Source organism: Mesocricetus auratus, unplaced genomic scaffold (genome assembly GCF_017639785.1).
Source record: "Mesocricetus auratus isolate SY011 unplaced genomic scaffold, BCM_Maur_2.0 Super-Scaffold_100022, whole genome shotgun sequence".
Classification (NCBI taxonomy): domain Eukaryota; kingdom Metazoa; phylum Chordata; class Mammalia; order Rodentia; family Cricetidae; genus Mesocricetus; species Mesocricetus auratus.
Window position 1 is genome coordinate 2000593 of NW_024429203.1, and position 13309 is coordinate 2013901.

General features: G+C 52.7%; 1 protein-coding gene and 1 long non-coding RNA gene across 2 annotated transcripts; one reads left to right on the forward strand and one right to left on the reverse strand.

The window, feature by feature from the left end:
• Window positions 1–5767: 5767 nt before the first annotated feature.
• Spc24 (SPC24 component of NDC80 kinetochore complex) lies at window positions 5768–10817 on the reverse strand. Its single transcript, XM_005078535.4, has 5 exons — window positions 10612–10817; window positions 7883–8027; window positions 7510–7614; window positions 7335–7411; window positions 5768–5927 (listed from the first exon to the last, which is right to left on the reverse strand). Exons 1-5 carry the CDS (start codon window positions 10769–10771, stop codon window positions 5821–5823), a joined length of 594 nt encoding a protein of 197 aa, XP_005078592.1. The 5' UTR covers window positions 10772–10817; the 3' UTR covers window positions 5768–5820.
• Window positions 10818–10931: 114 nt separating this feature from the next.
• On the forward strand, window positions 10932–12171 carry LOC121133458. Its single transcript, XR_005870302.1, has 2 exons — window positions 10932–11163; window positions 11855–12171. It is a non-coding gene; the product is annotated as an uncharacterized LOC121133458 (long non-coding RNA).
• Window positions 12172–13309: the final 1138 nt, after the last annotated feature.

A 13309-nucleotide genomic window follows, 5' to 3' on the forward strand; every position in this document is an offset into this window, starting at 1 on the left:
AGAGAGTGTGTGAGAGAGTGTGAGTATGTGAGAGTGTGTGAGAGTGTGTGTGTGAGTGAGTGTGTGTGTGAGTGTGGAGTGCAGAGGCACGGAACTGGAGGTCAGAAGTCTCCACATTTGTCCAGGTTCTGGGACTTGAACTCAGGTCCTCAGGCTTGTACAATGAACCAGTTGGCTGAACGTGTTTAGTTTTATGTATGTATGTGTCTGTAAGCATATATGCCTGTGTTTATACGGGTGCACACACCTCTCTGTGTGGAGGCCAGAAGAGAGCACTGGGTGTCTTGTTACTCCACCTATTTCTTTGAGGCAAAGTCTCCCTGAGCCTTGGGCTCCATCAGCTTTGTCTGATGCCAGAAAGGCCCAGCCTCTCTGCTCCTCGCAGGCCAGTGGGTACAGCATGTAGAGAACCCCGCCTTGTTAAGTGGGTGCTGGAGTTTGCACTCTGCTCTTTGGTTGCATGATGAGCATCCTGAGCTGTGAACCACCGGCCCACCCATGATCCCCTAAATGAAGGAATCATTTGGCCAAACCTGTGTCTGTGTTTGTTGCGATGTTTATTTGGTAGGTTTTTTGGTTTGGTTTGGTTTTCCGAGAAGGTTTCTCTGTTTAGTCTTGGCTGTAGACCAGGTTGGCCTCCGATTCGCGGAGATCCACCTACCTCTGTCTCCCGAGTGCTGGGGTGAGAGATGTGCGCCACCACCTCCTGGCTTTGTTTTTTTTGAGCCAGGGTCTCACTACGTGGCTCAGGCTGACTTTGAAATCAGAAACCCACCTACCTGTCTCTGCTTCCAAGTGTGGGAGTTAAAGGTGTGTCTGTCTCTCTGCACCTCTCTGTTTCTTAGCACTGAGACTATCTTTTCCAAACCTCTGTAAGGTGTGAGGAAACGAAGCACGTTAGCCAAAAACTAAGTCTTACTGTCTATCTGTATTTGATATTTTCATTATACACACATGTATTTGATCGTATTCATCCTATCATCCCTCCCCTGCCGGCCCCTCTCTCTTCCCAGCCAACCTCCCCTCCACTTTCCCTCCGTTTTTGTTTGGTAACCCAGTGAATTTGCGGGCATTGCTTACAGAGTGTGGGTGAGGGGCTGTTTACAGGGGTCTGGGCTGGAACTCACACAGATGCCTGTCTCTACCTCTGCCCAGAGTGTGGGATTAACGGTGGCATGTGCCACCATGCCCAGCTAAAATTAAACATTTTAAAGAACAAAGGGAGCCACTTTGCCAACTGAACTCAGGATTGAGAGCCCTGGGTGAAGAGGAGCCAGGAGCTGGGGGAGGAGTGGGCTGATACAAGGAAACACCTTAAGGACCCCTTGCTGGGGCAGATGGAGGAGGAAAAGAACTCTACCCATTTCCCATCCCTGAGTCCCATGGTTAGACCAATAAAAGGAGCTTGGGGAAGAGCCTGGGTACGAAGCAGCAATGAGGAACGCTAGGTAAGTGGCCTGGGTTCAGATTCTGTCACCTTGTGTACCTGGGCCTGCTTACCCCAGTGATCCCACCTCCTGCCAGGTTGTGGCGGGAGCTCGGGAGCAGCCTGTCATCTCCTCTGCATCCACACGGTGGCACATCTGTTCTTCCCTCCAAACCGCCACTGGGAAAGAACTGAGCAGTGGCCTGGGAAGCCTCAAACTGCACAGGCTTTCAAGGACTATGTCACTGAATCAAATGACGCTCGCCTGTGTGGTGAACAGGATAATGGAGCTGCAGTGGCCTGGGATCTGACACACTGTAAGCAGGATTGGGGCTCCCATGGGGCACTTCACACGGAAGGTGATGGACTCGCTCCCAACCTCCACACCTCAGCACCCCAGACAGGGTTTCTCTGTGAGGTCCCAGCTCTCACTCTGGACTAGGCTGGCCTCGAACTCACAGAGATCCGCCTGCCTGTCTGGGCCTCCCGAGTGCTGGGATTAAAGGTGTGCGCCACCACGGCCCCACAGCTCCAGCTTTTTTCTGTTCAGGGCGTGCAAGGCCAAGTGTGATCACCCACGCCTTCCATCCTACCACTGGCCAGGTGGAGGCAGAAAATCGGGAGTTCTAGGTTTTCTTCTATTACATAGCAAGTTTGAGGCCTGGGGTCCATGACTCAAAAGCAAACACCTCATTTACCAGCATGCACTGAGGAGCTGGAGTTTAGCTCAGGGGTGGAGTGGCTGCCTAACAAGGAACGGGAGGTTCTTGGGAATGGGGTTCCTTGTTCTCTGTCTTTTCTGTCTGCACGTCTCTGGCTTCAGAATGGGGATCAATGACCTGGATGTGCACCCCAGGGAGAGCAAGTGGTGGTGGTCTTGCCTGCCACGACAGGACAGATGCCAGTATGACACCAACTGCTGTTGCCCGCGGGTCACCACCCCTAGGCTGGCTCCCCTTCCAGCTCCTAGTGTCTCAGACCACAGATGTCTGTGGTGGACCAGCTTGGAGCCCAAGACTGAGTAAGCCCCAGCCTGGCGCGGGAGGGTGCCGTGCTCTGTAGCCAGCATTCCCCAAACTCCAGTCTCCCCGCTGTGGTTTTCTGAGATGTTCTCAGGCTACATCACCCCCACTTAGTCAGCCTGGGGAAAGTTTCCTGAGACTTCTGTGTCTTGTCTGACACTCCTGTCAACTGCTTCCTGCCCTGGAGTAGGAACTCCCTCCCTCTCTCCTCTCCCGAGCCTCCCTTGGGGGGTTGTGGGAAAAACTTGGGGCTTAATTAATCAGTCCCTTACTTGGCACGAGCCACTGGGGATCTGGAGAATCGTCCCTCCATACTGTGGCCTGCAAGCCAGGTTTGATCAGGGAGCCTTCTGAGGTGGTGTGGTGTCTGCCCCTTGTGGTTGCATCTCTCCCAGCCTGGAAGCATGCCAGCTTTGTTATCCTGCATCTCTTCCTGCCCACCCTTGACCCCTGTGCTCAATGGATGTTCCTGCCTGGGGCCCTCAAGAGTCCTACTTTCCCAGCCCTTTGTCCCTTCACTTCATTGTCACCAGGTGTGATGACCTCACTCCCAGTTGGAGATGAAGAGTCCGGAGCCCCCAGGTGTGAAACCTGAGACAAATCGATCCTGGCCTTGGGGGGCCTGAGTTTAGTTCCTTTTCCCAGATAACTGAAGCCAGGTGCGCTTCGATAGCTCCAGCCACAGAACAGTATTTTAAGAAAGTGCAGCTGCTCCAGAACCAGCAGGCGGGACATTCACCCAGCAGGGGGCTGGGCTGGGTCGGGGCTGGGGTACAGTGCATGTCCGGAGCACATGAAGCCCTGGAGCCCATCCCCAGCACCCGCCGTCCGAGCCTGGGGCCCTTGCACAGACCGACTCCCTTACCTCCGTGTGTGTGCACGCACTCTGGCCTGCACCCGCCTCCCCGCACAGACACAGGGAAGAGGGCTCTGGGGTGGGGGTGGGGGGAGCCCTGAGGCCAAGGCGAGGAGACACCAGCTCCAAAAAGGAAGGTGACAGGTGGAGGTGAGCCACCTGTAGGCTTCAGTCCCCACGTGTGGTCCTCTGTCCCCCACAGCAGGGCAGCTCTTGAGTCCTGAGGACATAGATCCTTCAGTTGGCTGCCCTGGGTTCAAATCTAGCCTCATGCTTACGTCCCATGTCTAGGCACCCTTTCTGCTTAATGAGCCCGCCTAGTGGAAACAGCTCTGACCGACCACAGCTGACCCACGGGGAGGGAAAGACTACAGAAAGGGGCTGGTCACGGCTGTTGGATGCCCTTTCCATTGTCCTGACAAACCGCCTCATCCCGGACAGCTCACAGGAAGACACTCTGCACCCTGGAGCACCTAGCTTTAGGGCCCATTGGCTGAGAGCCCAGGGCAATGAATGGTTCAGTCTCTGAACTTCTTACGTCTTGGGACTTAGGGAAGTGGCCAGATGGCACCGGGCTTCAGTTTCCCTCACTGTATATTGGGCTCAAGATGGCACTGGGGCACTGTTTGGTCTGAGATCCACTCCATCTGTGGTAACTGCAGGGTTGTCCTCCCTCTGGCTGGCCTTGAGAATGAGGGCTGCTGGCCCCTGGGGAAGCTAGCTCCCTTGGAAGGAACATGCCAGGCAGGCTGTGGGTAGGAGTTTGGGCAGGAGGCTGTACCCTGCCCCCAGGATGTCCTCGGCAGGAAGCCAGTGCTGGGCAGTGACTCAGAGCCCAGGCACGAAGAGCTGGGGCCTCCCCAGGGCCCTGGGCCACACTCATTGGCCCCTGGAGTCAGCCCCTGGTGTGTGCCAGCGAAGGGAGTGTAAATCCTCCTGTACCAGAGGGTTAGGGGTTCCAGCAGCAGGCACTGGCCCTTCCAGAGCAAAGCAAAGCAGTTCCTTTCCGCATCATCTGTGGTTCCTGCCGCCCTGCTCCATCTTTTTTCTCTTCTAAAGATTTATGCATTTTATGAGTGTTTTGCTTGCACACATGTGTGTGCCCAGTGTCTGAGGAAGTCAGGACACTCCAGTCACCTGAACTGGAACTAGAGTTGTGAGCTGCTCTGTGGGTGCAATGCATTGAAGCCAGGCCCTGGAAGGGCAGCCAGTGCCCTCAACTGCTGAGGAGGCAAAGATGGGCCCGGTGGGTTTGAACTCAGGCCATCAGACTTGGTGGCAAGCACCTTTACCCCACGCTTTGTCCCTTAGGCACCAGTGTCTGCAGGTCAGCATGTACAACCAGGGAAAGGAAGCCTGGGCTGGGCGCGTTCTCTGTCCTCCCCCTGCCTCACATTGGCATGGAAAGTCAAGCCCACAGCGGTGACTCAGCCAGCAAAGTGGGACTCTGTGTAACCTTCCCCAGGGACAGAGTCATGGCCCCTTCTTGTTGTCGGGGTGCTCCTGGAATCCAGTAAATGGAGATCAAGGGTGGTGCTGAGGGTCCTGTAGTGTCTATAAACCCTAAAACATTACCCAGATGTCACTGGGGAGGGGGTGAGGTGACCTGGCTCTGTATGTGGTCAAGACTTGAGCACAAGCCTAGAATCTTCAGTGATGGGCTCAGGCCTGGCATCAGGACCTCATAAAAATACGGGGAGGGTGGGCTGAGGTGGCAGTTAGCAGAGTGCTTAAGCATTAGGACCTGAGGTGAAATCAGTCAGTGCTGGAGAGGCAGGAAGGGTAAATCCTTGGGAGTTCACACCCTGCCTCAACATAAGGTGGGAGGGGCTGGAGAAATGGCTCTGCTGGCCACTCTTCCAAAGGACCCAGGTTCAATTCCCAGCACCCACATGACAACTCACAGCCACTTATAACTACAGTTTGGGGATTCCAATGCTTTCTTCTGACCTCCACCAGAACACATGACTAACACACATACATGTAGGCAAACATTCTTTCAGTAAAAATTTTTTTAAATTTTATTAACATTTATTTATTATGTATACAGTGTTCTGTCTGCATGTATCCCTGCAGGCCAGAAGAGGACACCAGATCTCATTACAGATGGTTGTGAGCCACCGTGTGAATTGAACTCAGGATCTCTGGAAGAGCAGCCAGTGCTCTTAACCTCTGAGCCATCTCTCCAGCCCAGTAAAAATGTTTTTTTAAAAAAGTTCCAGGTCGCCGGGCGTTGGTGGCGTACGCCTTTAATCCCAGCACTCGGGAGGCAGAGCCAGGTGGATCTCTGTGAGTTCGAGGCCAGCCTGGTCTACAAGAGCTAGTTCCAGGACAGCCTCCAAAGCTACAGAGAAACCCTGTCTCGAAAAACCAAAAAAAAAAAAAAAAAAAAAAAAAAAAAAAGTTCCAGGTCAGCCTGGGCTCCATGAGACAGTTTCAAGACAAGCAGATAAATGCATGAAGTCAGTCACATACAGATTTTTAATTCTACAGAGGGTGCGAGGTGAAGGCTCTGGCTACCACGCAGTGTCCACCAGGCTCCAGAGGTAGTCGCTGATGAACTTCTGTGAGAGCTGTGCGCTGTCCAGGTGGATGGGCAGGGCCACAGAGGGGCCGTGGTGGACTGAGGACGCAATGAAAGGAAAACGCACGTCTTCCCTGTGCACTGGAAGCAGCCTTTGCTTCAGTCTGCTGTCCTGAGACTGTCTTAGCCCAGGCTAGCCCTGGACTCGGGCAATCCCTTCTGTCTCCTAAGTGCTGTAGCTACAGGTGCGGCATCACACTAGTTTCTTTCTGTTTACTTGTTTCTGTGGGTGCATCCATCTGCCAAGGTCAGAGGACAACTTGTACTCGGTGCTCTCCCTCATCAGTGGTCCCAGGGACTGAATTCTGGTCATCAGGGTTGGTAGCATAGGCCCCTACTCACTGATCCATCTTGCCAGCTCCCTATTTTTATTTATTTTTTCTTTTTGAGACAGTTTCTCTGTTTAACTCTGGCTGGCCTTGAACTCACAGAGATCCGCCTGCCTCTGCCTCCCGAGTGCTGGGATTAAAGGCATGTGCTACCATGCCTTGCTTTCCCTAGTTTCTTTTTAATTAAGAATGGTATTTTTGCCTGGCAGAGTCACACACCTTTAATCCTAGCACTTGAGAGGCAGAGGCAGGTAGATCTCAGTGAGTCTGAGGTCAGCCTGGTCTACAGAGTTCCAGGACTGTTACACACAGAGAAACCCTGTCTTGGAAACCAAAACAAGAATGGTATTTTTGCTGGGTGTAAGGGCACACACCTACAATCCCAGCACTTGAGAGGTAGAAGGTGGAGGGTTCGCCACAGACTTGTAGTCAACCTGGAGTAGACAGCAAGTTCCAGATCACCCCACTATTGGGGGTGGAACCCAATGCTAAGCAAGCATTCTACCTCATCTGTATCTTCTGTCTAACCCATCTTTTAAAAGCTAAACACTATTTTTTAACGATTTATTATTTTGTGTGCATTTTGATGTTTTGCCTGCATTTATGTCTGTATGAGGGTGTTGGAATTACCGACAGTTGTGAGCCGCCATGTGGGTACTGGGAATTGAACCAAGGTCCCCCAGAAGAGCAGCCAGTGCTCCTAACTGCTGAGCCATCTCTCCAGCTCCCAAGCGAAATACTATCCAGTGCACAGATAAACCGCATTTTCTTCCCCATCTACCTGCTGAGACGGAAGTGGCTTCTACATTTGGATCATGATGAGTCCCACCTCAAGAGTCCTTCAACTCTTTGGAGCATATCCCCAGCAATGCCCTTGCTATCCTGGAACTCCAGCGAGATCCCCGTCTCTGCCTCCCAAGTGCACCACCATGCCCAGTGACTTTTCTAACATGAGGATGTACCAGTGACTTTTCTAACATGAGGATGCACCAGTGACTTTTCTAACATGAGGATGAGGATGTACCAGTGACTTGAGGATGTACCAGTGACTTGAGGGTGTGCCAGTTTTCTCAGCTGCTGCTTCATTCTACCCCTGCAGTGACTTCTCAAAGGATACTGCCCTTGATCGTTCCTGGCTCACATTCATAATCCCATTCTATTTTACTAATCTGGTGATAGAGGTGCGCCACGTACCTAGACAGAAAGAGGTTAAGAGCGGAGAAGACGGTTACCACAGCATTAACTTGAACCGTGCCACAGGGAGGAGCTCCAGCCCAGCCTGCAGAACCTACACTGCAGAGGGGATGGTGATGGTGGTGTCCTCATCCACGTCCCTCTCCTGTTGCTGGAGATCCGCCTCCATCTCCCTGAGCTCCTGCAGCTCTGAGGTCAGCTGAGTGCAGGTCAGTTAAGGCCCAAGCTCAGGGAGACTAAAGACAATCACCTCCCCACATACCTAGCCGGAGCACCTGGTGCTCAAGCATTTTCTTCCTATTGTGCCTTTCGGTGTTAGGGATGAAAGCCAAGAGCTGACACATGCTAGGCAGGCAGAGCACGTCCCAGCTCCTCACTGGGAGATTCTAGGCAGAGGCTCCAGCACTGAGCTGCATCCTAACCAGATCCAAGCATACTGGGAGGGAGGATGCTGGGTACAGTTAAGGATATCAGAGGCTGGCCTGCAGATAGGCGTCTTCCTTGCTGGCATTCTGGAGCTCGACTTCCAGACGCTGTAGCTCAGTGCCTCCCAGGCGCGTGCATTCCTTCAATTCAAGAAGGCTCTGAGCCGCTTCCTCCTCCACACCCACGGTCTCTGCAACAGGACAGACACAGGTGCCCTCGGATCCATCCTTTGCCCAGGACCCTGAAGAGGCGTGTGCCACTACCCAGACAGGGCTCTGCTGCCCTCACCCCCGGCGGTGCCAGAGCACCTCCCTGTTTGCCAGAACATGCTCAATACTGAGCATGGCAGCATGCACCTATAATCCATTACTCATTGGGCAGAGGCAGGAGGATGCAGAGTTCTACAATGGCTTGGGTTAAACTCAGAAACTCTGTGCCAAAACAAACACAAAAATTGCTAACTGCCGAGTGAGATGCCAACAAGCCTGATGAACTAGGACCCACTTGGTAGAGGCAGAGGTGACTCCCCCAAATTGTCCACATGCCCATTCTGTATGGTGGTGGGGATGGAAGCCAGGACTTTCTGTATGCAAGGCAAGCACTGTCCCCACTGAACCAACACTTCTCTTGTTTGAGGGTGGCCTCATGTAGCTCCAAATGCTTGGAGTATCGGCATACAATTCCTTCAATATCTTGTCAGAATGCCCTCCCACATTTTTGGGTGGGTGTTGAGTGATGGGTCAAGGGTCTCACTAAGATGTCCAGGTAGGCCACAAACTTCTGGGCTCAAGGAATTCTTCTATGTTACCCAAGTTGCTCTAGAGAAGCGGGTCACAGTGTATGGCCACTGAATTACTTAATTTTAATTATACTTTGTGGTACTGGGTTTATATCTGGGGCCTCACACATGCTAGGCAAGCACCCTACTAGCTAGCTGTATCATAAGACAAATGGGGTGGATGGGGCTGACATAGGGTTTCTCTGATACTGGCCAGGAACTCTATGTAACTGAGGTTGGTCCTGAATTCTCAGCAAACCTCCTGCTATCATCTCTCGAATTCTAAGATTCTTTGTCCAAGCCATCAATGCCTCATGCAAAGAAAAACTACCGTGGTTTGCACACTGAGGTCAGAGGACAACCTGTACTAGTTAGTTCTCCTTTACCACGAGGTTCCTTCCTCGGGATCAAGCTGAAACAGGCTTGGCAGCACGTGTCTTCACCCAGAGCCATCGTGGTGGCCCTCAGTTTACTTCATGATGACTGTTAGTTCCCAAGGCCCCATGCAGACAGTCATGTCTCATCTCTCTGAGCTAGACTCCTGGAACTTTCTAGTTGTTTTAGTCTTTTGACACAGGGTCTCTGGTATGAGCCTGGCTTTGAATTCTCTAGGGTCTTAAATTCCTGAATCTCCTGTTTGTCTCTGATTGCTGGCTTGACAGGCCTGCACCCGCAAGGCATTTAATGCAGCTCCAGGAATGGAACCCATGGCTTCATGCACTCCAGGCAAGCACTCTACCAACTGAGCCAAGGCTCCTGTCCCTCGCTTTGCTTTTCAATTTTTATTACCTAGCTACATGTATATATGTGTACCTGATGACCATGGAAGCCAGAAGTGTCAGCTGTCCCTGGAAATGGAGTTCCAAGTGTTTGTGGACCGACTGAACTGTGGGCACTGAGAACTGAACACAGGATTTCTGGAAGGAGCAGTGCTCTTAACTGCTGAGCCTCCAGTCCCAACAAAACTTCACGCTAATAGCTCAAAGCACTTAGGCACACGGCCCTCTCAACTCTGAGCTGTTTTCTGTGGCACTGGCTAAACAAGTCACTTATGCCACTGTTTCTGGTAGCTTCTTGTGAGCAGGCTTCCAGTGCAGACGTGGCCTCCCCAGCCCTGCCCAAGCTCTTCGCACATATCTTACTTGAGTATTCTTTATAATGGGTGACGTATTTCACTATGAAAGTGTGCAGCCCTGCATGGCCTGGAATCTGCTCTACAGACCACAACTGTATGTGCCCTCTTCTGGCCTTCACATCACGGTTTTCAGTTTTGTTCTGAGAGCCTTCCCACAGCCCTGCTCCATCAACTCTTTGAGGTTTTCTTACCATCTAGGCAGAAGGCCCTCCGGGCTCCTGCTGACAGCACTCCTAATGACAGAACAGATTTGTCTCCTTAGCCCATCGCTGAGAACACAAATGTTTATCCTGTCTCCTCTCAGGTAGGACGCCAGCCTCCCATGGGGCTTGAGTCCCGCAGCCACCCAGGGCGCAGCTCACAGCAGGCTCGGTGGGTATGAACATTTTAAAGGTTCCCAACCTTCAACAGCGAAGGGCACTGGGAGATGGCTCACAACTGTGACCACAGCTGACAGACAGGATTGTTTGAGTTTCAGCCACCCTCAGCTACAGAGTTCCAAAATAGCCTGAGCCACATTCAAGATGGGATCAGGTCCTGCCAACTCCTGTACTTACTTCTAAGTCCCTAGGTGACATTCGATGTCGTGAAACCCGTTTCACAAGCGGAGAAAATGAGACCAGGGGTGACGGCTCCCACTCGGAAGAGTGGGGAGCAGGGACCATGACTTTCCGGCCGGCCTGAGCTACGGAGTAAGATCAAGTCACGCAGAGTTCATGGAGAGCCTGGCACTGTGCGCCCTGACACTGATCTGTGAGCATCTGGGCGATGGCTAATGTCGGATGGGGAACCGAGGCCCAGGGGCTGCCAGCTCCCACCGAGAGGTCCCCCGGGGCGGGAGCGCAGGGGCCCCGCCCTCACCCCGAAGCCGCTGGTCGGCGCCGTCCTGCGTCTCCAGCAGCCGCTCCACCATTTGCTCGTGGCGCCCGAGCAGCTGCCGCTGCTGCTTCTCGGCGTGGTTGGCCCCCAGCAGGCTCAGCAGCCAGCTGCTCACCTCCTCCATCTCACGGAAAGCCGCCATGACGGACCGCGTCGGCTCCGAACCCGCGCAAATTTGTCCCCTCACGGCCCCGCCCCTTCCCAGAGCGTCTGGGTCTCATTGGGTAGCCCGTCCGTCCGTCTTCTGCAGAGCCCAATCAGGGGAGGGAGAGAGCATGGCGGAATGCGCGGCCATTTCGTGGAGAGCTCGGGAAAACTTCTTCTGTCACTCATGTGCGAGGACCAATCATCGTAGGGAGAGCGTGTCACGAGGGGCCTGCCCGCATTTGGCCGGGTGCGCATGCGCCAATTCCTGCTGCGAGCCCCGGGAGAGGCCCCGCCCGACAGCCTATTGGGCATGCTCAGACTTGAAAGGCGCGGGACCCCAGAGGTGCGTGCGCATGTCGGTTGCGGGCAGGACTCGAGGGGCGAGCGGTGGGTGTCGTGACAAAGCGCGAGGGGACCAAGGTAGAGGGACAAACACGCCAGGCAGGCAGAGCTTGAGTGAGAAGTTTTATTAGAAAGGGGAGGGATGGGGAAGAGAAAAGAGACAGAGACAGAGAGACAGAGACAGAGAGCTCGTGCAAGCTCTGGGCTGGCCAGGGTGCTGCCCGAGTGCATTCTGCCAGGTGACAGGGCCAGGCCAGTGTGATGCCTGAATCCTTACGTGATTGCTTATTTTTGCTTGAGGATTTTTTAAAATTTACTTTAGAGATATATTAACTATACATAAAACCGGGATTCATCTGGGGGTGGGGGTGGAGGGGGTGTTGAGATTTACAGTGTAACCCCGGCTGCCCTGAAGCTCACTAAGTATACCCGGCTGGCCTCAAACTCACCTGCCTCTTTCTCTTGAGTGCTGGGATTACAGGCGTGATTGTTCACATTCCTGTGTTTTTGTTTTGTTTTTCGAGACGACTTTCTCTGTGTAGCCCTGTCTGTCCTGGAACTCACTCTGTAGAACAGGTTGACCTCAACAGGAGGATCTCTGTGACTTTGAGGTCAACCTGGTCTACAAACCGAGCTCCAAGGCAGCCAGGATTATATAGAGAGACTGCCTCAAAACCCCGAAAATAAATAAATAAAATGTTTAAGTAGAAGCCTAGCACGCAATCCCGTTATTCAGGTGGTGGTAGCAAGAGGATTGGAGTGAATCCCAGGCCAGCCTGGGCAACGGACTGAGGCCCTGGCCCAGCAACAAGAGTATTGGGCATGGTGGTTCATACCTGTCATCTCAGAACTCCAGAGGCTAAAGAAGAGGGACTGTTATTCATGGGAGTCTAGCCTTGGCTTCTGGAGTGAGTTCCAGTCCCATCTGAACTACAGAGTGAACCCTGTCTCACTAGATACACCAGACCGACACACGTTCTTTGACCTGCACACACAATCTGTGGCGCACATCCATGCACCCCACAATAATAAAGAGAATTTTTAAAAACTGAAGCAGTCAAAGAAATCAAGGCTACAAGAAAAATGAAAAAAAAAAAAGTTGTGGGAAGCTGAGCTCTCACAATAGAAACTCTTCCGGCTTCCCCTGGCAGCTTCGTGTCCTCTGTCAGGCCAGCCCACCTTCGCCAGGCCGAAACTCAGGGGATTGCATAACTGCAGGTTTGAAAAAAAAAAAAAAAAGGGAGCTCTGTGGAAGAGTGCTTGCCTAGCACACAGGTGGCCTGAGTTAAGTCACTGGGGGTGGGGATCCAGGGTTCAGTTTCCAGCAGAGCAAAGTGTGCCAGTGACCTTGCCTGGTGCCCACTGATTCTTTGCAAACCCTGGGGCTAAAGATAGCCTGCCCTTATCAGCAGGGAGAGGGGTCAGCAGATAAGTACTGGGATTGAGCAAGAGGACCTAGGAGACATAAATCCCCAAAAGTGCCACCCACCTCATCTAAGAGCAAAGGGTGTGTCACCTCACAGCCATGGCCCAAGAGCTGTCCAAAAAGAGGCACACACCTCAGGAGCCCTAGGAAGTACCTGCTGATGCTGGGCTGCAGAGACCATGTGCAGGTGCCTTGGCGATAGACATGCAGGGCTGGAGATGGGGAGAACAGCAGAGTGATTGCCCGGCACGCAGGAAGCTCTGGGTTCTAATCCTAGTAGTACATAATTTGGGAATGGTGGTACAGACAGGTCCCAGCTCTTGGGAGGTAGAGGCAGGAGGATCAGGAGTTCAAGGTCATCCTTGGCTACACAGTAAGATCACTATTAGCCAGGGCTACACAAGACCTGGTCTCAAAAAACAAAACAACAACAAACCAGCCAGAATAAACGGCCAGGCATGGTGTCACGCTCTTATTTAATCAGTTAGGATGCACAGCCTGGCAGGTCTCTGTGAGTTCAAAATCAGCCTGGTCTGCATTGGGAGTTTCTGGCCAGGCAAGACACTGTCTCATAAAAGAAAAAAAAAATTAAAACCAAAACTAATGAAACGGGAAACAACAATCTAGAATAAAGAAGACTGGAGGGATGGCTCAGTGGTTAAAGTCACTTGCTGGTCCATCGAGAGGCCTGGAGTTCACTCAGATTCCAGCACCCTTGTTGGGTGGCTCACAAACACTTATAATTCCAGTTCTAAGGGATCCCAT

What these genes read in the sequence shown, in the direction of transcription:
- Spc24 (XM_005078535.4), bottom strand. Translation starts at nt 10,771, where the DNA reads ATGGCGGCTTTCCGTGAGATGGAGGAGGTGAGCAGCTGGCTGCTGAGC. An exon ending in CGCCGACCAGCGGCTTCGGG is followed by an intron (nt 8,028 to 10,611) that starts GTGAGGGCGGGG and finishes GTCCTGTTGCAG; the next exon opens with AGACCGTGGGTGTGGAGGAG. An exon ending in TATCTGCAGGCCAGCCTCTG is followed by an intron (nt 7,615 to 7,882) that starts ATATCCTTAACT and finishes ACTGACCTGCAC; the next exon opens with TCAGCTGACCTCAGAGCTGC.